Below are 26351 nucleotides of genomic sequence, written 5' to 3' on the forward strand. Positions count from 1 at the left end.
ATGATGTTGATGGTGATGATGATGGTGACAATGGTGGTGATGGTGGTGATGATGGTGATGATGTTGATGATGGTGATGATGGTGATGATGATGGTGACAATGGTGGTGATGGTGGTGATGATGGTGATGGTGGTGATGGTGGTGATGGTGGTGATGGTGGTGATGATGATGATGGTGATGATGATGGCGATAATGGTGGTGATGGTGATGATGATGGTGATGATGTTGATGGTGATGATGATGGTGACAATGGTGGTGATGGTGGTGATGATGGTGATGATGATGGTGATGATGTTGATGGTGATGATGATGGCGATAATGGTGGTGATGGTGGTGATGATGGTGATGATGTTGATGGTGATGATGATGGTGACAATGGTGGTGATGGTGGTGATGATGGTGATGATGTTGATGATGGTGATGATGGTGATGATGATGGTGACAATGGTGGTGATGGTGGTGATGATGGTGATGGTGGTGATGGTGGTGATGGTGGTGATGATGATGATGGTGATGATGATGGCGATAATGGTGGTGATGGTGATGATGATGGTGATGATGTTGATGGTGATGATGATGGTGACAATGGTGGTGATGGTGGTGATGATGGTGATGATGATTGTGACAATGGTGGTGACGGTGGTGATGATGGTGATGGTGATGATGGCGATGGTGATGATGATGGGGACAATGGTGGTGATGGTGGTGACAGTGGTGGTGATGGTGGTGATGGTGGTGATGGTGGTGATGGTGGTGATGATGGCGATGGTGGTGATGATGGTGATGATGGCGATGGTGATGATGATGGGGACAATGGTGGTGATGGTGGCGATGGTGGTGATGGTGGTGATGGTGGCGATGGTGGTGATGGTGGTGATGATGGCGATGGTGGTGATGATGGTGATGATGGTGATGGTGATGATGATGGTGATGATGATGGCGATGGTGGTGATGGTGGTGATGATGGTGATGATGATGGCGATGGTGGTGATGGTGGTGATGATGGTGACAATGGCGATGATGGTGGTGATGACAACGACAAGAACAACAAATACATTACGAGCAAGACTCGCCTTCATCCATTCATGTTTTGCATATTGTTTATGGATTTTCCATATTTTTAACAAGGTTACAATGCAGAGAGCAAAAGTCATATATCGTCCATACTGACATCAAAGTGGCTACTTTGAAATGTGACTCTATTTTGTCACCCAATAAATATGCATTGACCACTGACCATGTGCTGGGCAGTGTGGGAGGCATTGCGAAGGCAGGGAGGATTCTGTGGTCAGGATAACAGCCTTGGTCCCTGTGGTCCTGCCTTTTATTTTTAGTTCATAAATGAGACATTAGAACAAGCTATACAAGGAAATAGAAGTCCTTGACTTTCTGGTGAGCAATGTCAAGGACTGTAGCACAGGGGCCGTGTAGGTACCAAAGGGCACCCAGTGTAGACGAGCCAGTCTGCAAAGCGTCCCCGACAGAACAACCGTTCAGATGCCTTTTCAGTAAGCAGACAATTAGGGAAGAAATGAGAGCCGTGAACTCTAGAGAGGAGGAGCGTCTGTGTACAAGATTCCTGACTGGAGAAGATGTGTGTGTGTCTGGTACTTAAAGGAAGTGAAGCTGAGACAACGCGTGAGGAGGAGGGGCAGGCAGGGGCCACATGATGTAGGACCTGTAGCCACTGCGGGGGCAATGCGAGCTTTTAAGACTTTTGTGCAGAAAGAGACATGTCTTACTTTGTGTTTTAAAAACCTCCCCAGGGAGTTCCCGTTGTGGCTTTGTGGTTAACGAATCCGACTAGGAACCATGAGGTTGTGGGTTCAATCCCTGGCCTTGCTCAGTGGGTTAAGGATCCGGTGTTGCCGTGAGCTGTAGTATAGGTCGCCGACCGGGCTCGGATCCCACGTTGCTGTGGCTCTGGCATAGGCTGGCGGCTACAGCTCTGATTAGAACCCTAGCCTGGGAACCTCCATATGCCATGGGTGCGGCCCTAGAAAAAGACCAAAATAAAATAAAATAAAACCTCCCCAGGACTACTGGGTGAAAATGAATTGGAGACTGCTAAAAATAATGGTACCTGGTCATGCCATCAGGCCTGCAAAGCAGCCAGTCCAGGGCTTGTACAGCTACCAGCCCGTTTGTGAATGGTTTACTCCTTTTTTCTTCCAGGGCTGTAACTACAGCATATGGAGGTTTTCAGGCTAGGGGTCAAATTGGAGCTACAGTTGCTGGCCTACGCCACAGCCACAGCAACTTAGGATCTGAGCCACATCTGTCACCTGTGCCACAGCTCACAGCAACGCTGGATACTTCACCCACTGAGCAAGGCCAGGGATCCAATCTGTATCCTCATGGATACTAGTTGGGTTCTTAACCCACTGAGCCACAACAGGAACTCCTGTCTGTGAATGATTTAAAATCATTCACATACTTGCTCCTGAAAAATAAGAGAGTTGCTTTAATTCTTAGATGTCATGCTCAACGAAAAATTAATCAGTCAATCTGAGAAAGAAACGGGCAATTTTATTCTAGTTATACTTTAGGATTATAACCCAGGAAGAGCACCTCGGAAAGTGCAGGGAGATGTTCCACCCTTAGAAAACTGAGGCACAATTATAAACATGTTTTTGAGACAGAGGGCTGTACATTAAATTTGGCGCTTCACACAGTCCAGAGCTAAGCATCATCATAGCCCCTTACAAGGTCAAGAAGGAATGTAATCTTTCGAGAAGTTGTTCTGGGGCACTCTCTTGGGCACCGTGGGTTAAGGACTCAGCATGGTCACTGCTGCAGCTTGGGTTGCTGTTGCGGCATGGGTTCAAACCCTGGCTCAGGAACTTCCACATGCTGCAGGCACAGCTCCCCCCCAAAAAAAGTTTGTCTTGTTGATGCTAGGAGAAGAGAGTGTTGCTCTTTAAGGTTGAGCAGGTGTTGCTGCCTATTTCGGAAGCTTGGTTGATCTATAAAGCAGATAAACAATGCACGGGAGAGAAAGACATGAGGCCAAAGGGCAGAGGAAATTTTAATGGTGAAATAGTTCTTCTCTCGCCATGAAGACTGGGTTTTATTCCACGTCATGTTCCTCCCCTTGCTTCCTCCAAATCGCACACCCTCCCAGTCGGGACTTTTTTTTCTTCTGGTTTTGTGAGATATGGTTGACATAAAACATAGCGTAAGTTAAAGGTGAATAGTTATTAGCTTAAAAATGGCCTGGCAAAATGATTTGCCAGCCAGACAAACATCAAGGCCCTGTAAACATAGCTCAGACTGAAACTGAAAGCAAGGAAGAGCTCCTTTTATAACAGGGTCATTTCTGGGAAATCAGTGGCCTTTCTGTAAGAGCAAAAGGAGAGCCTGACGTTGAAGCTCTAAATCCAGGGCAGAATGTAAAGCGTTCAGACAATTAAATCACTGCCCTGCCCATAAAGGGCTTCTGCAGATTCTCTTTCGACACCACCCTCTTCCTCTGGGGGGCACACTGTATTTCTCCGGCCAGAAAAATCCCATGGAATGTGCACCCGCTGCTTGGCCAGGAACCGCATTAACCCCGTGGGGTAGAATTTAAAATGGGTAATTCAAGCTGCAGGTCTCTGCGCTCTTGTGGGACATTTCACCATCGTTCTCCGAAGAAAAGGACATCTGGTTAAAATCTGGCCACTACTTGAATTCCTAGATTTGCCCTCATGGCCTCTTTCTTTCTTGTAGCAGAAGAGATGTTGGGGTAACAGCATCAAAGGTAAACAAAGATTTCTCATTTTAACACCCGACCCCCGATTCTTGGCAGGGAGGACCATGCACGTGTTTGTAAACTTCACTGACGAGCCTTCTGGAGCGGAGGGGCAGAAAGCAAGGATGCGTCCGTGTCATCCAAGGCTGTGTGCCTGCTGAACAGCGAGGCCAGACGAACCGAAACCTGGGAGTTCGGAGCAGGGAACGTTCATTGCAAAGGCCAAACAAGGAGGACAGGTGGCTCCTGCTCAGTGAGCCTGATTTTGATGGTTCTCCCGGAAGAGGTTTTAAGTGTAAAAGGCGCGGGCTGTGTGGCTATGATCTGGCTGGTGGGTGGGGAAGTGGCAGGTTGACATCTCTGGGATCCCACCTCCTGCTTACAACCAGGCTGGGGCCACGTGCCTGTGGTCAGCGTGTGTGACCCTCCTCCCCCCGGGTGGGGGTTGGTTTCTGTAGAAGAACGCAGACATACGCATCTGATTGTCATCTATGTCCCTCCGGAGGAGGGGGGAGGCCTGCGACTCGATGCCCCATTACCCGCTTGAGCCTACTCCTTGGATCCCAGGGAAGCTTAGGAGATGAAAGCCTTGTCTCCTTCAAACAGTGAACAGGGGACATGAAGGGGCTTTTGTGTCTGCGAGGGCCACACGGGGTCCTGCTAGGTTTCATCAGCAGAAACCTAAGCAATACAAGATGATGCAGAACTGCTTTGTTAGGGAAATTTTCATTGCTCCTCAAAACATAGGAGTGAGTAAAGGAAAGACTAAAATAGGAAAAAGAGAGAAGAGCCAGAAAGACAGAAAGGGCTGGGCTTTGGTTTTCTTCAAAGCTCTGATGGCAAATAAACATTAGGAATAAACATATTCTCCCCCATCTTTGGTAAAATGTCTTACACTCACATGAGCTTTTTGGATGGTGTTGCATTTGCAGTGGGTTATGGGAGGTGCCATCTGCAGCTCCAGCTCTGGTTGAATTACCATCGAAAAGAAGAGAGGTAACCTGCCCCGGGACTGCAAATGGGAGGCTGCAAGGGATCAGACATTGACACAGCATGATGTCAGCAAGCCCTGGAAAGCACCCAAATGCCACAGCAAATGATGGAGAGCATCCTTGATGTGCTTTGCCCTTTGGGAGGCTGTATAATTTGAGACAGGCTGCTTGGGTTAGACAAATGAGTCTTATTACAAAAAATCCACTTAGTGAAGCAAAGAAGACTGTCATGTACTAGCCAACAAAGAAGAGCTCTGAAATTAGACTCCTGGGGAAGAGAATGGAGGTCCAGGCCACACGATCGTGGACTGTTCTAAACTCTTTACTGTGTCTCATGGTCAAGACAGAGTATCAAGATGTCTTCCTGAGATTGGCTCTCTGAATAGTACGGATCAATGAGTTACAGACTCATGTGCTGCCAAAACTAGGGATAGTCTTAGAAATACTGAAAAGTGAAAGCTGCCTAAATGTGTTTCATTGGGCAAGTCCAAGTGCTATATCTCTATCAATGTAAAAAACTCTTCCAGAATACACACATCCATACATAGGTCTCAAAGCAAAACAAAAGGTTGTGTGAAATAAGAAATAGTAAGAACGCTGTCCTTCCAAACGACATCATTTTCATAATAAAATTGCAAAAGGGGACATGAAATGGCCAATGCACATGTGAAACGATATCACATGTAGGAGTCCTTGGAATCACAAGGTATTTCCTGTAATGGAACTCGGGTTTGGCTGCGTGCCACTGGAAATCCGGTGCTCAAGAGGCAAGTGTTGGTGGGAAATACTGCTTTCTTTAGGAGGGGGGCAACCTGGAGAGAAGGCAGAGTGCTGTCCAAAACCAGTTCTGAAGATGCTGCTGGACAATGAGAGTTTTTAATGGGGGAATCATTTGGGGACAAGTCAGGGTCTTTGTTGTCTTCCACTGTGTGCAGGCTTTCTTCTGACTGGTTGGTGGTGAGCTGACAGAGAGGTTCCAGAACTCTTGTGCTCAGCTTGATATCACCACCCTCCACCCAGGTGGGGACCTTCCTGCAGAAGAACTCAAGGATATACCCTTGTAGATGCCTTGTGGAGGAAAGGAATCCTGCCCCATTGCTGCACTACTGCTTCTCGACTGCTTTTCCCTGATTTCTGCATATTCCCTCCCTCCCCTCCCTCATTAGCAACTGTTTGAATCTGCCCTTTGGCGCTCAGGGAAGGCTAAGGATGCTGAATGAAGTCTATTTCCTACAAACAAGACACAGGGGACGCGGAAAAGATTTGTACCCAGGAAGGCCCCTTCGGGTCCTGCTCAGTTTCAACTCTACACATCTGCCAAATGCAAAATCAGCATACAATAGTAAGGTGTGATGAGGTTGTGGAGCCATGGAATGCTCTCCACCGTTAGCGCAAATATAAATCAGTAGCATTATGAAATTGTACAACAGCATCTGCTAATGTTGAACATACGCCTTTATAGCAATAATTTTCCATGTATATGTATAAGAAGAAGATGCACATCTAGGGACTAAAAGGTACGTACAAGAATTTTTGTAACGATTTTTTCATACTAATCAAAAAAACTGGACAATGTTTAATGTTCATCAACATTGTGTGAAGAAATCATGTATATTTAGAATGGGATAATATATTGAAATGAGAATAAATAAGCTACAGCTGCATACAGAAATATGGACGAAGCCTATACGCAAAATGTTGAAGAAACGCTAAATGGTACATTTTTTATGATTCCATTGATGTAAAGTGCTAAAACAGGATAGTGGTTATGCTTAACTGGGAGAGAGGAGTGGGCAGAATTGGAATTAGAGCATGAAAAGTTTTGGGGGGCAGTCATGATATAATCTTTGTATTTGGGTGCTGGTAATGTGGATGTGTTTTGTTTGAAAATTCATGAAGTCCTGCATTTATGAAATATGCACTATTATGTATATATATATTTGTGCTCAGAGAAATTTCTTTAAAACATATGTGTTTAAAAGCAGTAAACAAAGTAGTAAAGTAATAAACCCAACAAACGTAGGAAAAGACCATGCCCTGGAAAATATAGAGTAATAGTGAAAGATTTTAAAGGGCTTAATAAATGATGGAACGTATACTGATCACAGAATGGAAGACCCATTTTAAAAGTTATTTCTTTCCAAATTTATCTGTGGAGTCAAGGCACTTCCAAACAAAATCCCAAGGAATATATATTTGTGAAAAAAGGCAAATTCATTCTAAAGCATATATGAAAAGGCAAAAATGCAAAAAAAAAAAAAGAATAACCAAGGCAATTGTGAACAAAATGAAAAAAAAGCTTACTCTATCATATGTCAAAACTTATTATAAAGCTAAAGCAATTAAGGTAGAATGGTATAGGTGCACAAGAAAGACAAGGAAAGATGCAACAAATTAGAGTGCTCAGAAACTGACGCATGTATGGACAGCAGATTCATGGCAACTATAGAGAAACAGTAAATTTTTTAAGAAGTGGTGCTGGGCCAATGTTATATTCATGGAAAAATAACACCCAATGCTTGGTTCCTACACCCCACCACCCACAAACTCAATCGTATATGGATATGGACTATAGATCCAAATGTGAAAGGCAAAATAAAAAACTTTTTAGAAAATGTTAGTGATGATTTTCATGTCTCCAGTCTTTGAAACAGGACAAAAAAGCACTGACACAAAGAATTGAAAATTTTAACTGCTTAAAATTAGGATTGCCAGTATATCCAAAAATACTAGGAAAGAAGGAGAAAGCAAATCAAGGATTTCCAGTGTATGTAGATATATACATATAACATTTATGCATATGTGTATTATGTGTGTATATATGTGTGTATACACACAAAACCACTTCAGAAGGTATAAAGTGATCATAAAGTGAAGGAAAAAAGACCACACCTTAGAAGACTTTGCAAGAATCTCGAATAGGCAAGACACAGGAGAACATCCACATAAGCAACGGATGTGAAACAACGCGCCACTCTCCTACTTGCCACTAGCAATTTTCAAAGAAAATAAAGCCACCCACTCACAAAAACAACTGAAATTTTAAAGTCTGTCACTTCTACATAATGGTGAGAAAATAAGGCATTGGAAATTTCCTACACTGAATAAGAATATAAGTTTGAATATTCCTATTAGAGAATTGTTGGTTATTATCCACCATAAAGGGAGCAAATGCATACCATAGGACCAACTAATTTTAGTCTGAGATATATCCCCAACTCACATGCTTACCTCTGTGCTCATTGCCATGAATGACACTCCAGGTTCTTAGCAAGAATAGAATGGAGAGAACAATGGTGGTATAGTCATAATATGGAAATAAATATGAAATAATTAAACCAACTTTAGTGAAGTAAATGTTACACCATTTCTGTTCTGTAGGTAGGTTCATTTATGCCACGTTTCAGATTCCACATATATGTGATACCATATGATATTTTTCTTTCTTTTTCTGATTTACTCCATTTAGAATGAGAATCTCTAATTCCATCCATGTTGCTGTAAATGCCATTATTTTGTTCTTTTTAGTGGCTGAGTAGTATTCTGCTGTGTACATGAACCACTGCTCTTCATCTGTCGATGAACATTTAGTTTGTTTCCAGGTCTCAGCTCTTGTGCACAGCGCTATGAACACAGGGGGCATGTGTCTGTTTGAATTGTAGTTTTGTCCAGATACGTGCCAAGGAGCAGCATTACTGGATCATGTGGTGGTTCTATATTTAGTTTTTTGAGAAGCATCCATACTACTTTCCAGAGTGGTTTATTAATTTATATTCCCCAACAGCAAACAAAGTCCAAGACCAGGACAAAAGTCCAGGACAGGCCAATTCTATCAAACATTTAAAGAAGAGTTAACACCAATCCTTCTGAAGCACTTCCAAAAAGTTGCAGAGGAAAGAATGTTCGCAAAGTTATTCTATGAGGGCACCATCACCACAATATCAAAACCAGGCAGACGTATCGCAAAGAAGAAAATTACAGGTCAGTAACACCAATGAATGGAGACACAAAAATGTTCAAAAAAGTACTAGCAAACTGAACCCAGCAGTACATTAAAAGGATCATAGGCGATGAAAAATGGGTTTATCCTAGGGATGCAAGGATTTTTCAATATCTGCAGATCAATCCGTGTGATATACCACCTTAACAAATTGAAGATTAAAGCTTTACGATCATATCAATAGATTCAGAGAAAGCTTTTGGCAAAATCCAACACCCATGTCTGATAAAGATCCTCTAGAAAGTTGGCATAGAGGGAACCTACCTCAACATAACAAAGGCCATATATGTCCAAACCACATCTAACATCATTCTTAATGGCAAAAAACTGAGAATTCTGCTAAGGTCAGGAGCAAGACAAGGATGTCCGCTCATGCCACTTTTATTCAATATAATTTTAGAAGTCCTCGCCATGGCAATGAGAAAAGGAATCCAGTTTAGAAAGGAAAAACTAAAACTATCACTGTCTGCAGATGACATGTTACTAAACATAGAAAATCCTCTACACATTACCAGAAACTAATTAATCAATTTGGTAATGTTGCAAAATACAAAATTAATACACAGAATTCAGTCACATTTCTAGAATCTAGCACCACTTATAGATGAGATTTACTTTTACATTTATATTCCAAAAGGGAAGTTTATGGCTCTACAGGCCTACCTTAAGAAATAAGAAAAACCTCAAATAAACAACTTCACCTGCAAAGGAACTAGAAAAAGAAGAACACATGACGACCCAAGACAGCAGAGGAAAGGAATCAAATAAATCAGACACAAAACACATAAAACAGACTACCCCCCACACCAGAAAACAGTGTGAAAAAGACAATGAAAACATGAGCTGTTTTCTTTTAAATAAACAAGATTGATAAGCTTTTAAAAAACAAGAGAGAAGACTCTCTGATGTTGCAAAGATACAAAAAAAAAAAAAAAAAAAGAGAGAGAGAGAGAAAATACTACAAAAAGTTTTACACCAAAAAACTGGGTGTTTTGGAAGAAGTGCACGAATTGCTAGAAACATACAAATGCCCAAGCCTGAAGTCAGGTAGAAATAGACAATCTGAACAGACCAAACACTGGAAGTGAAATTGAATTTGGAATAAAAAAGCCCCTGGCAAACAAAATTCCAGGACCAAATGGCTTCACAGGGGAATTATACCAAACGCAGAAGAGTGAATACCTCCCCTTTTCAAATCATTCCGAAAAGTGTAAGAGGAGGAAACACTCCCAAATTCATTCTAGGAGAGCACCATCACCCTGACAACAAAACCAAAGATACCGAAAAAAGAAAATTACGGATCAATCTATCAGAGGACTGTAGACGCAAAAACCCTAAACATTATTCACATCTTTTAATAACCAAAGAGTGTCCTGAGGGAAACAAACCTGACTAATATCCATGAGGATGTGAATTCGATTCCTGGCCTCGTTCAGTGGGTTCAGGATCTGGCATTGCCGTGAGCTGTGGTGTGGGTTGCAGATGTGCTCAGATCCCGAATTGCTGTGGCTGTGGTGTAGGCCTGAAGCTGTAGCTCCGACTGGACCCCTAGCTTGGGAACTTCCACATGCCACGAGTGTGGCCCTAAAAAGAAAAACAAAACAAAACAAAACAAAACACCAAAAACCAAAAACAAAAACAAAAACAAAACCACAGAGAGGGCTTAAGGTAGACACCAAGGTGACAATCAGTGATATAAGTTCTGAAGGCTCACATGCTTGCCTTCCTTATCAAACGGTCCTTCAGTTCTAAAGAATCTAATCAGTCTGGAAGTTGCTAAGTAAAAAAATCACCTTGAAATAAAAGGTCATAAAATTAAAAACATAAGTTACAGCACATGTATTCCTAACGCCTGGGTAGTTACATAGTTCAGAGGAAGAACACTGATACTTAAAAAATACGTCATTGACCTACGCTCCAGATGACCCAATCTTTCATTTCACCTTTCTCACGACATTTTCTTTTCATTCTTACATCTCTTCAGTGAAGGACCACTCTGTAGGTTTGGAGTGTCTTCACATTCCAAAGAAAGTTCTGGTCCTTGACGGGCTCCTGGAAGAAAACGTCTAAGCACTTGGAATATCCTATCTAATGAGAATGTCCTGAACACGTAAGTGGTACTTGGGTCCAGACCAGGTAGTTTAGGCTGACAGTGTGAGAGAAGGCGAGATGCACTGTATCCGTCTGATGTCTGAAGGGACAGGGCTCTGAGTGACTAAGGTCAGTCTGAGTAATGAGAAGGACTCCACGCCCACACGACTGCCTCCAGGTATCACTGGATGCCAAGGCTCGGGTCAACGTCCCTGGCTGGCAATATCCCATTCATCTTGTCTCATCTGTTTCTGGAAGAGTTAGATGTCTGCACAGTTGCACCAGAAGAGGACAATTGAGTGTCTGTGCCTGGTCTCTCTTGGAGGCCAGTCTGTGCGCCTTTTGTTTTTGTTGGTTTGAACGTGTAGCCTTTCAGCGTAATGAATTATAACATTGAGCATAAAACTTTTCTGAGTTTGTGTGTGTGAGTGTGTTGTATTTCTACTGAGTTACTGAAGAGAAGCGTGGCCTTGGGGACTCTTGAGTCCAGTTAGCCCTCAAGATGGGATTTTCTAGGATGACTGACTCACCGCAACACAGTGAAATTGTGGTTTTGGAAAAGGAAGGAGTAGTGGTGAGGAGAATGGTCTTATGTTGCCCCAGTTGAATACACTGTAGCCTCTTGATCCGCACTGAACAGAACTTTTGCTACAACGGTGAAGGAAATCTGAAATAGACCCTTCCAGCTGGGAAGTAAGTATCAGGTTTAACCTTACCCTAAATTTGAGATGCTAAAACATCTGAAATGTTTGTGTTAAGCACATGAGAAAATTTTTCCTTTGGCTCATCATGGAGCTTGATAATTTTTCATGCAGGGTCAGCATTCCTTGAGTTTTTAGATGTGAGTGGCCCTGCTACCGCAATCGGATTTGACAGCTAATTAGCTCTACCTCTCAAAGGGCATCTTGTGGACCAGAGCACATTACGGGGATGGTTCTCAGTCCTGTCCTATCATCAGCCCCTCCTCACCTCAGGGAGATGGTGCTGAGGGCGTCTTAGGAAGACACAAATCACGGGTCGTCTCAGTATCTAGGTCCACAAGTATGTAAATATTGGATGACTCTATCAGAGAGTACTCTAAGGTGGCAGAGATAGGCATGCATGCTTAGTGCTGAAGTAAATACAAATCTCAACTCTTGATAATTGGAGATTTTCATAACTGGACTCTCTTTTATAAGTCCAAGAGGATCTGCCTAGAAAGAAATCTGAGGAGTCGATAAAGAGATGAATCAACTGAAAAAAAGATTGAAGCAAGTGAAAACAATGAAAGCGCAGGGTTTTCACTGTTTCTTGAGGAAGCTGGCAATGGGTTCATTATGGAACTCTATGGTGTTGCTAAGCTAGCTAGTGAGGGAAAAAAATTCTGAGCCCATAACTGAAATAGACCTCAGAATTCTTGTTAAGGAAATCATAAAGTGAATCTTCCTTTGTTTTAATATTATAATATGTGGCTCATTTTAAAAATACATATGTCATGGCTTTTTAATTTATAAAAGTGTTAAAAATAAAAACTAATTTTCAAAGAATATTAGTACCTATAATACAGGAAACAAATTTGCATTTTGATTGAAATAATTAATTTAAAGAAATGGGAAACATCTTAAGACATAATGGAAAAAAAACTAAATTTATTATATCATCAAAACAAATTACTTTAGAATAACATTATCATGAAGCATGTAGTATTCATTTGAAGTAATGTTAAAATGTTATTGAAAGAAAAAAACTGTAAAAATGGATAGAACTAAAAATGTCTATCCTAATAAATTAATATTATTCCAATATGGTAAAAATGTTTTGAAAGAAGAAAGACTTATTTAACTAGACATGTAATGTCTAACAACAAGAATATACAGTGCAATTCTGAGAAAATGATTATTCATGAGTGGGAAATTTCTGTAATTGTATGATGGAACATGACAACAATTAGCACACGGGTACTAATATCTGAATATTCAAATAGCAATCAAACAGAAAAGAAAGTTTAGAATGAAACTCAAATTCACACCGGCGTGTAGTTCTAGGTGAATTTGGTGTGTTGCGTTAATGAAAGCATATGGATATTCAATAAATGAAATACGAAGTTTTTCCCTTTTCTACTGAAGTGTATTTGATTTACATTATTTTTTTAGTTGCGGGTGTATAGCAAAGTGATTCAGTTATATATATATATGCGTGTACATTTCACACTCTTTTCTGTTATGGGCTATTCTAAAATGTTGATACTTTCCTCTGCCACAGAGCAAATCCTTGTTGCTCATCTCTTCTACATGCTGCGGTGAGTGTCTGTTAATTCCATCCACCTAAGTTAGCCCTCCCACTCCTTGTTCCTCTCTGGTAGCCGTAAGTTTGTTTTCTGTTTTGTAAGTTCATTTGTATTATTTAAAATTTTTCTTTGAATCACCCTCAGTGTCCTTTATCAGTATTTCATGGTCCTCAGCTGGTAGGCCTTTAACCCCATTGGTTAGGCTTACACCCTGTTATTTTGTATTTTTGACCCAATTTTAAACAGGATTTTTCAGTTACTTTCTCTAATGTTTTAGTTTTAGTGTAATGAAATGCAACAAATTTCTGTGCCTTGCTCTTGTATCCATCTCTGTTGAATTCATTTATTTCTTCTAGTAGTTTGGGGGGGCACCTTCAGGGTTTTCTGTGTCGATTATCACGTCATCTGCATACAATACCGATTTTACCTGTTCTCTTCCAGTTAGTTTTTCTTGTCTTTGTCTGATTGCTGTGACTAGGACTTCCACTTTGGTGAGAGTGGGCATCGGTGTCTTGTTGCAGAATACAGCACAAAGGCTTTCAGCTTTTCCCCACTGAGTATTACGGTAGCTGTGTGTTTGTCATAAATGGCTATGAGTCTGTTATGTTCTGTTCATACCCACTTTGGTGAGAGGTAGCCATACGAAAAAACAAAAAAAATCGGAGACTCCTTTACATATTTTACCAAAATAAATTTCAGATGGATCCAGCTGAAACATGAAAAACGGAACTAGAAGCTTAGACAAACAGCCAGATGAAGAAAATACTTGCAACTTATAGCAGACAAGGAGATGATGTCTTCATGCTAAATATCAGTCTCATGTATTGGCGAGAAAAACAACAAGGGCTTCCTGAAAAGAATGCACAAAAATAGCCGAGGAAAATATAGATGTTGCACTTACTGTTATCAAACGAGGAGATGTGCAAATCCAAACTATGAGTTACATGCTTCACTTCTAAAACCACCAAGAAATAACACGTGGGTTGGGACCCTGGGCTGGCGAACAGGATCTCTCTGTTAATTACAGTGCAGTTGGTATGGTTGTTTATCACAATTTAAAATGCATGAAACCTTTGACCCGGCAAGTCCACATTAAGGATCTATCGTATAGAGATACGTCCCCTGGTGACAAGTGACTCTGTCCAGGATGTTCACTGCAGCGGTGTGAGGACCGCCAAAATTGGAAGCAACTCCCAAGTCCATCTGTCAGGTACTAATAAGGTAAGTCGCGGCACGTACGTATAAAGAACACAGTCACTAAAATAAGGAGGGAAAGACTGTTTTAAGTAAATTGAGAACACCTCCAGGATTTAATAGAAAGGGCAGAAACTATGTAATGAAATCATCACGTGGATAAAATAATAATTCGTCCCACTCTCAATCAGCTACTGTCTTAAAGCTTTGCCTCCTTGTTTGCTCACGGGGATAAAACACCATTTTTGGTCTGTGCAGCTGTATTATATGCCCAGGCTCTGTGCAAACCTTGGGGGCCAGGACAATCCTTCCGTCCAAGCAGCCTTTCCTAGCTGACCCATCTTAATATAAATAACATAAACATGCCCAGTTCGGTCCTAACTTTTGGCAGAGTTTTGGATGTAAGGAGTGCTTTTTAAATACTTGACCACGTAAATGACCCACTGCATTGCAACACCTGCTACATAGAAAATGCAGAGAAAATTTTACCTGAAATCGTTTTCTTTTTCAAATTGGAAAATATTCATCAGCATATATGTGTACTTTTATAATCAAAGATAATTCACGAAACACACAAAACTATAAAAATGAAATTTTAACTTCCTCAAGGACTTAAAAGTGCTGTTAAATTTAGTGTACTTATTCTTCTAGCATTTTATCCTTACCCCACTGATTAATTTATTTGTATTAGACTCGTATGGTACATACCAGAAATTAAATGATTTGGAAGCACATTTTCAAATTTATCAGCATGCACCAAGTCACTGTGGGTTGCTGGGAAGGGGTTGGGTGTGTAGGCAGGAAATTCAGCTCTCCAAGTTCTCAGAAACATTCAAGCACCTCTGAAACTATTCTTGGTTCCCTGTCATAAGCCAAGATTTTATTTGGTCAGAAGGAAGAGCTTCTGGCTTCTGAGCATTAGGCAGATTTCCAAGCAGCCCTGTTCCACTTTCACTTTCACCCTGAGTTAGTCATAGAAAATGGAGTTTCCAAGTTTGTCCTGACGCTGATTCAGCAATTTGATGCTGGCAAGAAGATGAGGATAATTTTTTACACCTTTTTACTTGCAATCTATTAATTAGGCAGAAGAAGGTTAGAGAAGAATTAGGCAGAAGAGGAGAGGCAGACAAACTGTTGAGTCCTTCCCCAATTTCTTGCAGAGGAGCGCTGCATAAAACCCCCACCGTGTCCTGACACTCTGGTCATTTGCTCATCCAAGCCGACATTCCTGAGAGTTGGGATGAGACGTTGAATTTGAGGTCAGGTTTTAAGCCGTCCATATTTTCCACAGCATTGTCCAAGTTCCAGCTGCTACTGTGACATAAACGTAGCAACAGTTTTTCTTTTCTGTTTCGTTGTTGTTGTTTAGCTTTGTTATGGAAGCACAGCATTTAGACGTGACGTCCCAAGCGGCCTTTTTATTAGTTCAAGAGCTTTGCCAGAATTTTTAAAGTTCTACATGAAAGGATCCATAGAAACAGAAAAGGGGCTAGCTCAAAAGTTTACAGTACGTGAAATTCACAGAATAAACCTGTTCCTGGAATTGCTACCTAGGTTTAAAAAAAAAGGTAGCACTTCCTCATGCCACTTTCATCTCAGGAACCCTCCAGCCAGCTCCAAGATACCCAGTGCCCTGTTTTCTCATCAGACGCAAAGCGTGCCTGCCTGTGACCTGCCTGTAAACAGAATCAGATAGGTATTCTATTATACAGAGGGTGATGTATGTTTATTATACTCACTGTTAGAATCATGAGGTTGATCCTATTAACTCTAGTGTCATTATTTTCCTTACTGCAACACAGCCCCTTCAACTAATACATCACAGAGGACTGTGATGGACATCTGGTAACGTGCATTCACTCCAGAGCTTTTACACACACTGCAGTGATGGTCGGGCCCTCTCTGTTTTTTGATGCACACGTACCCACATCCCTGCTGCATGTGTATTTGACATGAAATAGCCAGATCATAGGGAACTTAAACTCAACTTAAACAGATGAGTCCAAACAGGTTTCCTGAGTGTACTTTAAGTCATCTGAAAACAAACACACGATGGTTCCTAAAACAGAATCGCCTTTCAGAAGCCATACTCATGTGAAATTAGTCCTGTATATTGAATGACTCTACGTCTTTATAATGGCAGATGACACGCATGGTTTATATCTGTGTAGACATGCATATAACCTGTACCCATGGCAACTGGGAACAGAAGGCGTGGCATGACCTTGATTCTAAATGGCAATCTCTGGTTCAACAGGCTGGTATAACATTGCAAGGAGCAGGAGGAGCAGATGGATGGAAAGGAGAGAAGCGGAAGAGGCCAAGAAAGAAGAAGAAAAGAGGCCAAAGGCATGAAGAAACCTGATTCTGTCAAACTTTGGTGAAAAATGCTGGACATAAAATCGTAGCCCAAATTGGCTGCAGCTCTCCGCAGTTACAAGGACCTGATGTCCCTTCAAGTCTGATCACTTTGCCTACAGTTTGGGAAGGGTATTTACTTCCTGGGGAGCTCTGCCGGTCTGTGACCTGACTCCACTGTTCAGGTTTGGGCTGGAGCATCTCAGGTTACACGGAAAAAGCCCATCTGACAACCAGAACCCACTATGACCTGGGGCCCTGGCCCCTTCACAGAGCTCTGGGGAGGAGCCTGGACCAGGGATTCAGAGCCCCGTGCACAGCCTGGTGTGAGTCTTTTGCTTACACCTTGTTGCCTCCATTAATTTCCCTTCATCAACGCAGATGCTGGCTTGAAGGTTTTGAAGGTACAACAGTGATAAGCAGCACAAATGTAAATCAGTATTTTTTTGCCAGCACGGTTTCACTGACTTGATGCCATGGTCACACATTTCAAAATTCTCTAGCCTAGAATAGACCATCCTTGAAAATGTTTTGGACACATGTACGAAGGGGCATTTCCAGCAGCAAAGATGAACGACAATGTATGTGCACACACAGTAACACCGGCCTTCAGCAGAACATGGACCTGAAACTGCATCATGCTTTTGCTTCTCTAGAAGGGCTTGCTTGTATAACCGCAGCTTCGGCCTCCACCAAGCTTTGTGAAAACTAAATATAGACCTACAATTATAATTTAATATAGAAAACTAAATATAGAACTACCATATGACCCAGCAATCCCACTCCTGGGCATATACCCAGACAAACCTTTCCTTGAAGAAGACACATGCAGCCCTATGTTCAGTGCACACTCTTCACAGGCACCAAGACGTGGAAACAGCGAAAATGTCCATCGACAGATGAATGGATTAAGAAGATGTGATACATATACACCCTGGAATACTACTCAGCCATAAAAAGGAACAAAATATTGCCATTTGCAGCAGCATGGATGGAACTAGAGATTCTCATACTATGAAGTCAGTCAGAAAGAGAAAGATAAATACCATATGATATCACTTATATGTGGAATCTAAACTATGGCACAAATTGGGGGTTCCCATTGTGGTGCAGCAGAAATGAATCGGACTAGTATCCATGAGGATGGGGGTTTGATCTCTGGCCTCGCTCTGTGGGTTGGGGATCTGGAGTTGTCATGAGCTGTGGTGTGGGTCCAAGATGAGGCTCAGATCCGCAGATCCTGCACTGCTCTGGCTGTGGTGTAGGCCAGCAGCTGTACTCCAATTCAACCCCTCATCTGAGAACTGCCATATGCCATGGGTGGGGCCCTAAAAAAGGCAAGTAAATAAATAAATAAACAAATAAACAAATAAAAATAAAATGGGTACAAATGAACCTATATACGGAACAGAAATAAACTCATGGGCTTAGAGAACAAACTTGTGGTGGCCAGTGGGGAGTGGGAGGGAGTGGGGTGGACCAGTTTTTGCTTAGTAGATGCAAACTGTTTGCATTTGGAGTGGATGAGCAGTGAGATTCTGCTGCATAGGACAAGCAACTATATCCAGTCACTTGCAACAGACATGATGAATATATTATTAGAAAAAGAACATATATATATATATATATATGTATAACTGGGTCACTTTGCTGTAGAGCAGAAATTGACAGAACACCGTATATCAACTATAATAAAAAATTTAAAAAATCTATTTCCTCCAGTCACCCACTTTCTTTTAAATTTTTTTTCTTTTTAGGGCCACACCTGAAGCATATAAAAGTTCCCAGGCTAGGGATCAAATTGGAGCTGGAGCTGCTGACCTCCGATATAGCCCAGCATCCGGGTGCATCTGCATCATACACCATAGCTCAGGGCAACACCGGATCCTAAGTGAGGCCAGGGACTCATGGATACTCCCCGGGTTCGTTAACCACTGCCGTTAACCACTGCGCCACGACGGGAACTTCCATTTTCCAGCTTTTTTAAAAAAAAAAAAAAGTATTGATGAATATGTTTTCTTTACCCATTTTGAATTAATATTAATATTTGAATTTGTACCTTTATATTATTTCATTTGAAACAAGCAGTCAAAACATATAACCTCCAGACCTCCATAATCCTTCAAAGAACAACCCCCCCCCCCGTCCCCCCAAAATAAATGGCAGAGTATGCTACAAAATAATAGTGATTATTTCTGGACCGTAAAATTAGGAGTTTCATAACTCACATATTGTTAGTGAAAAAGTACTTAGGTTACTAACAAGAGTACTTTAAAATAAGAGAGAAACAAAAGGAGATTCAAAGCAAACAGCTAAAACCAAAAATAGGCTCCACTGCCTCTCCTAGAAAAGAGCGGGGCTGTGGAACCAGCTCCGCCCGCGGCTGCCTTGCTCACATTACACCTGCTGCTGAGAGTCAAGGACACCGAAGCCAGCCGTGGACCAGGGGCCAGCCTGGGTTTCAGCCACAGTCTTGGGTCTTGAGCCTCCTTAGAAACCAGATTAAAAACTGTAACAACAAAACCCAAGCGAGGGCGTTCCCCCTGTGGCCCAGCAGAAACAATGGGTAGGATGCGGGTCTTGCCGGGTTCCTGGCCTCGCTCAGGGGGTGGGGATCGGGGCTGCTGTCGGGAAGGTCCCGGACAGGCTGGGGTCCTGCTGTGCGCTGCAGTGGCTGTGGGGAGGCCGGCAGGTGTAGCTCTGAGTTGACTCCTAGCCTGGGAACCTCCTTGTGCTGCAGGTGAGGCCCTAAAAACCAAAACCAAAAAAAACAAAAAACAAAAAAAAACCTTCCTTTCAGTTTCGTTTCTCCTCAAGCGTTCCTAACAGGACGGCTACAGGTTCTAGTAACCGGCCTGCTTTTCAGCTTCTAAAGAGAAGAATCCTTTTCTGGAGGAGCCAGACGCTGGCGGAGCCCCGGGGGGACCCAGAGCCGCCGAGCACGTGGCTCCTGGTGCAGCATCCGCGCCCACAGGTAAGTCTGCTCCTAAACTTTACCTTCCAAGCAACTTTCTGTTAAATAACAACAATAAACGCCCCCCCCCCCCCCGCCGCCGCCAGCCCCGACCCCACACAACACGCCCGAAGGCTGCTGGCGGCCAGAACCATCCCAAGGGTGTGCGGCCCGCGGGGCGCTTTGCTGGGGCGGCTCATCCGCTGCGTTTGGGGCGCCTGCCAAGCTTGGGTCTGGGATGCGGCGCTGCTCCTTCTGCAGCGTCCACGCGAGGCTGCAGCACGGACCGGTCACGGGGAGGAGAGCATCCTACCTCACCTGCGCCAAGGGGGCGAAGTGCTTTCCAGAACTGAGGGACCAACCCCCAATGCCCAGCCCCTCGCAGGGGAGCTGAATGGGGCCGCTCCCTCCTTCTTTCCTCAGACGTCCCGGCTGCCCCCTGCTGGGCACTGGCGAAGCTTAGAATTTATATATATATTTTAAAAAACCCAAAACCCTCCTATATGGACCATATGTAATATTCCAAAGACTCTACAACGCTATACTTATAGGAAATGATTCGTTCTCACTCTCTAACCAACTCTTAAAAACAACTGTATGGTCTAAGCCTATTTTTCATCCTTCATTGTTTCCAAATGAGGAGTCCCTAATCCTCAGGGCCCCCTTCCTGAAACCCCAAATGACTGTGATTTTTAGTTTCAGGTTTTCACTCTTTCCTTTACGAGAATGTAAATAATGCAGTTTCTTTCAGCTCCTATGGTTTATACCAACAGAAAAGGCCGGGGTGGGGGCGGGTAAGCGAGCAGGATCAGTGGGGAACAACTGGGAGGTGTTTGTTTTTGTTTTTAAATTCATGGACCTGCCGAGCTGTGAGGGACGGAGAGGCCAGGGAGGATGGGCAATGGAGCCTGATGGTCTCGACTGCAGGGTTCAGGCGGTGGCTGTAGTTCTGAGAAAGCTCAGCATTTGCATTTGACCAGTGGTGGGTGGCAGGTGACAGCCTCACACCATGTCACCTAACCAGGACAGCAGCAGGTGGAGCAGAAAGAACCCTGCCTGCAGAGATGAGGGATGAGAGTCTTCTCCTGGCTTTGTGGGAGGGGGGGAGAACGGGGCGGGGGGGGGGCAGGCATTTTCTCCATCCACAACCTCGAGTGTCCTCACTGTATGTCCTTTTGTCATTGGTTCTCAACCTGGGCACCATGCTAGATTCACATTCTACCCTTTTTTAGGGTGTGGAGAGAAAACATATTGGACTCAGAGCTCTGATTGCCTTTATTTATGGATGGGGGGGGATGAGATCCAAAAACAAATGAGCCGCATAGAATTTGCAGCCTCATCTCACCCCCAGTTCCAACCATGAACGTTGGGAAACAAGCCTGCTGTCCCCTGGCCTTGTAGCCTTAAGCCACCACTCAGGGCCAGGCTTGCCTCTGACCCCTCCCAGGCAGCTTCTCTCTGGGACTTTCTGAAAATTGGGAAGGAGCAACTCAGCGCTGCTGGGAAATGAGCAGTTCTTTCTTCTTCCTTAATGAATCTCCACGGTCAACATGTCCAGGCGTCGTGCTGACCCACCTGAGAGCCGAGTTTGGTTCTCAGTTTTTTCACGTGAATGTTTTTGACCAGCTCCACGGAAAGTGCAGAAACTGCTCTTCTTGTTATTCTTCACTGACTCTTTATTTAAGATATACTTTTTCATGGGCTTATAAGGTACATCCTATTTTGGGGGAGTATTTCTATTTAAAAAACAAAACAAAACAAAATAGTTTCCCAATGACTCAATTTCCCTGCACAGAAGATGATTCTTAAACTGTGTGGCCAAAGACTCTTGATGACGTCTTAGCAAGGAGAAGCCAAAAGCTTTTTCCCTTTTGGAGCCCCAAACTCCTTCAGTCCATGGAACATTATAACTGTTTCTCCATATAGTATATTTTACAGACCTGTCTTATATTAAACTGGAATCAAACGATTTATGGGTTTTTTTTTTTTTTTTTTTTTTTTGGTTTGGTTTTTGGCCATGGCGTGGTGTGTGATCTTAGTTCCCAGACTGGGGATTGCACCCAGGCTGCAGCAATGAAAGCACCAAGTCCTAAGCCCTAGACCACCAGGGAACTCCCCCTGGAACTGTCAATTTAAAATCTCAGATTTTTTTTTTTTTGTCTTTTTTTTGCTATTTCTTGGGCCGCTCCCGCGGCATATGGAGGTTCCCAGGCTAGGGGTCGAATCGGAGCTGTAGCCACCGGCCTACACCAGAGCCACAGCAACACAGGATCCAAGCCGCATCTGCAGCCTACACCACATCTCACGGCAACGCCGGATCGTTAACCCACTGAGCAAGGGCAGGGATCGAACCCACAACCTCATGGTTCCTAGTCGGATTCGTGAACCACTGCGCCACGACAGGAACTCCAGATTTTGTTGGGTATTTGCTGTCCTCATCACGCGTTTTATAGCTGTTTTCAACAGCTGAGTTCAAACGGTGGAAGACAAGCGTGGAACCCGTGTCGCAACACTTCGTGTCCAGATGCCCCAGGTCCTCGGAGTCGCAGGTCTCCCTCAGCATGGGCCTCACGGACAGTTTTCTCTCATCCTGTGCTTAAGCCTTAGTTCTGGGGGCAGTTCGCTCAGGTGAGGTGCTAACTTTGCTTCTCAGGAGTCACAGTGCCCTCGACCCTGTTTCCTCAGCTTTGGGTAGAGCCACCGCTCTGCGTCACAGGATGGCGCTGCCTGTGCAATAACACTGGATGACACAACTAAAAGAGGTGGAACAGAACTGTAAAGGAGCAGAGACTTTGCACATTATTCCAGTTAAGCTGGAATAAACTTAAATTAGAGTATTGTGGCTTTGGGATATTAAACATAATCCCCACGGTAACCTCAGAGAAGATAACTACAGAATACACACAAGAGGAAATAATTGGAGAATGAAATGTCTTGGTGCAAAATGTCAAATAAACATAAAAGACTGTAATGTAGGAAATGAGGGCCAACAAATGTTATAAGGCGCATAGACTACAAATAGCCAAATGGCAGCAATAATCCCTCTCTAATAGGAATTACTCTAAATGTACATAGATTAAACTGCAGTCAAAAGACAGAGATGGGCAGATTTGATTTCAAAAATGATCTACCTATGTGCCGTCTGCAAGACACTTACTTTAGAGCAAAGACACCAACTGCTTGAAAGTCAAAGGATGGAAGAAATTATTCATGAAAATAATAACCCTAAGACAGCATGGGTGGCTATACTTGTACGAGACAAATTGGTCTTTTAAGATGAAACACGTGACAAGAGACAAAGTATATTAACTAGTAACTAAATGTTCAATATAAAAAATGTAATTATAATCACTTATGTACCTAATAACAGAAAATAAAATATGTGCAGCAAAAATTTACAGCATTGAAAGGAAAATAAAAAACTACAATAAACTATGATGATAGTTGAAGTCTTCAACATCCAGCTCTCACTAGTGGAGAGGGTAACCACACAGCAGAGAATTCAGGAAAGAGAGGACTTGAAAAGTAAAGGAAATCATCTAACTCTAACAGACGCTGCAGAACACTCTGCCGAAAGCACCGGATACATAGTCTCCTCAAGAGCACACAGGAGGGTTTCCAGGGTAGACCGTGCGTATATATTTGACCACCAATTTAATCTCAATAGGCTTTAAAAGCCAGATACCCTACAAAGTATCTTCTCTGATCACAAAGGATGAAGTTATCAACAACAGAAGTAAAATTGGAACGTTAACTAATTTGAAGAAATTAAATAACACATTCTTAAACTATCAATAGATCAAGGAAGAAATCACAGGAGAAATTTAAAAATGCTTAAAGAGGAGTGATAGCAATAACGCAATATACCAAAACTTAGGGGAGACTGTGTGAAATAGGAAATTTATAGTGTAAATGCTTCCATCAAAAAGAAAGACCTCTACCTCTACGACCTAAAAAAAAAAATTACAGAACAAACTAAATCCAAAGCCAGCAAGTAAGTAACAAAAGTCAGAGGAAAGATAAATGGCATACAGGATTCTCCCCTTATCCACAGGAATACGTTCCAAGACCCCAGTGGGTGTTAGAAACCTGGATATTACCAAGCCTTAGGTGTACTTTGTTTGATCCTATACTAACAGGCAGGTAACACACACCGAGCGGGTACACTGGACAAGGGCGTGATTCACTCACAGGTAGGACAGAGCAGGATGGGGCGCGACTACATCCCCTTACTCAGCATGGTGCACGATTTAAAACTTAGGAATGGTTTACGTCTGAAATGCTCTATTTAGTATCTCTGTGCTGAAGCTGACTGTAGGTAATTGAAAACATGGAAAGTAAAACCACAGATAAGGAGGGATATTGCAAAGAATGGAGAAACAATGCAGAGATCCATGAAACTAATCAGTACGAGCCAGGTCGCGGGTGAGGAGAAACTGGAACTCTTGTGTACTACTGATAGGAATCTAAAAATACACCACAAAAATCCAAAACAGAACCTCCATGGGATCTAGCAGGTCTCATTCTGAATACAGACCCCCAAACTGGAAGCCGTGTCTCAACAAAATATCTGTGAATGCATTTCCACAGCAGCATCACACACAACAGGTAAACGGAGACCGAAGAAAATGTTCATGGGTGGATGCACGGCAAGGCAAGATGTGGTCTGGACACTCGATAGAACATCATTGAGCCTTAGAAACGAAGGAGATTCTGACACAGAGCCCAACTCGAGGGAATCTGCAAGACACTATGCTCAGTGAAATAAGCCAGTCACAGAAAGACACTGTATTGTTGGCCTTATATGAGGAACTTTGTGTCAAAGTCAGAGAGACAGAAAACAGAATGGTGGTTGCCAGGGGCTGGGAAGAGGGGGCTTGGGAGTGAATGTTTACTGAAGAGAGAGTTTCAGTTTTATAACTGAAAACCCTTCCAGAGATGGGTGGCGGTGAGGACTGCACGCAATAGTTATTTATAAATGGACTATTTACTTAAAATGGTTAAGATGGTAAATATTACATTATGTGTATTTTAGCACAATTAAAGAAACTGAAAAGAAAAGGAACACTTCCATACCCGGGTTAAAACCGATTTTCAAAAGGGAAAGCTCGGTTCTCTCTGTGGACCTCCTTGATCAAACACCACCCCCTCCAGAAGTGGGGGTCTGTACCTCCAGAGAACAGGGGTGCTCTGCATCCAGGAGCCCACAGACAATTATCACCGAAAGAGGTTGTTCATATTGATAGAGCTCTGCAGTGAGGGCTTTGAAAATCACCAGCGAAGAATGAATTCAGTCCCACATCACAGACTTTATCGGATGAAATTATCTCCAGCAAAAATTTGTTTTTTTTTTTTCATAGAAAGGTGTCCCTTGAAAACATCAGACTCACTAGTGGCTTTTGTCACACGTATAGACTCAGGCCTGAGAATCTGGGTTTTACAATCACTTTGGAAAATCCCCATCTATGTCAAAGTTTGAAAACCACTTCTGAACAGGAGGGAGCGATACTACTTTGTTTCTGTGAAGCTAAAACGTGTGGTTCTTTCACAGCTGAGTCTAGTTTTTCAAAATAGATTTTTCGAAAGAATTCATATCTTTTTGCGGTTTCCCTTAGTCTTATCCATGAAAGGGGAAAATGCACATCCAGTGAGTATAAAGTGGCTGTTCAGGGTTATGTTTTACCTCCACATCCCTTATTTCTCAGAGCCTGAAGACTCTAATAAAAGAAGACCAAACAGAAATGGTGTGCTTTTGGCAGATTATCGTTTTATTCTGATGAAGACTTTATGTCCACGCCTCACGACTCTGTAATTTGCAATTGATAAAATGCCTGGGGATCCATTTGTAGACTAACTTGTCAAGGTCCTTGTTGCAGATGAGCTCCTGCCTGATGCAGAAAAGGTCTTAGCAGGTGCAGGGGAGGTCTCTGCTCGGGTGGGATGGGTGGGTTCCCGCAATGCCCTCTGAGAACCCTGACCGCTGACACTTACTCAAGCAGGGAGCTTCCTCTCCTTCTGCAGACACACTAGTATTTTCTGCTCCATCTGAAAATAACTGCACCCACTGGGGTACAATTATAACTGAGTCCCACTGGGGACCTTTCCTGGCACAGTCTCAAAGCTGCCCTGATCTGTGGTCACAGGCGAATTTAGACATACCCATCTGCGTTTTCTGGACAGTTGGGTCACAAGCAAAGTGGGAGGTTGGGGATGGGATGGTTGGAGCTCTCAGGGGTGAGTGCTGTTTTCCTCCCTGCCTGAAATTCTCCTGAAGCAGCAGAGCGTGCCGACAGATGGACACCTGAGAAGGAACAAGCCTGTTCAGCACAATTGAAAGAGCAGCTGCAAAGAGAGCAGAACCAAGAAACCGTTCACCCAGGACTTGCTGCCAAAATGACAGAAGAGAGAAGAGAACGAGAAAGGACCTCCACAGGTACAGGGGAGGGCTCAGCACCTGGTGGGCGGGTAGTCCCGGCAGTGTCCTCTGAGACTCCCGCAGGAGAAAGTGTCTGGAGCAGAGGCTTCTTCGCCTTCTGCGCACACACCCTACCTCATCTGAAAGGAACAAGGTGCACTGTGGTTGGGGTCCAGCCAGCCAGTGGGGGCCTCCCCGACACATCCTCACACCTGCCCTTCATGTGCGATCACAGGTGAATGCAGACATCTCCAACCACACTTCCCAGACAGTTGGGTCACGGGGAAAGTGGAGGTTTCAGGGAGGGGTTGTAGCTCCCAGGGCTGACTCTTCTTTCTGTCCCTCTCTA

General features: G+C 43.1%; 2 protein-coding genes across 7 annotated transcripts in view; one reads left to right on the forward strand and one right to left on the reverse strand.

Moving 5' to 3' along the window:
• The window catches only part of GBP2 (guanylate binding protein 2, interferon-inducible), a 264757-nt gene that overhangs the window by 60643 nt on the left and 177763 nt on the right, over window positions 1–26351 (reverse strand). The gene's annotated exons all lie outside the window — the stretch shown is intronic.
• Window positions 19020–26351, forward strand: part of LOC102161784 (guanylate-binding protein 6) — a 39358-nt gene continuing 32026 nt past the window's right edge. The window contains exons 1-3 of one of the 4 annotated variants that reach the window (XM_013997411.3): window positions 19020–19200; window positions 19501–19608; window positions 25865–26020. In XM_013997411.3, the coding sequence (XP_013852865.3) occupies window positions 19197–19200; window positions 19501–19608; window positions 25865–26020 (268 nt within the window). In that variant the 5' untranslated portion in view covers window positions 19020–19196. Of the gene's footprint in view, window positions 19375–19500; window positions 19609–25861; window positions 26021–26351 lie in introns of all 4 variants that reach the window. The other 3 variants (XM_005663708.4, XM_021090305.2, XM_085024108.1) reach the window with 3 other exon arrangements.

This window comes from Sus scrofa, chromosome 4 (genome assembly GCF_054392235.1).
Source record: "Sus scrofa isolate SSC_HxYL_T2T_F1_AM1 chromosome 4, Sscrofa_HxYL_maternal_Yorkshire_Landrace_v2.0, whole genome shotgun sequence".
NCBI lineage: Eukaryota > Metazoa > Chordata > Mammalia > Artiodactyla > Suidae > Sus > Sus scrofa.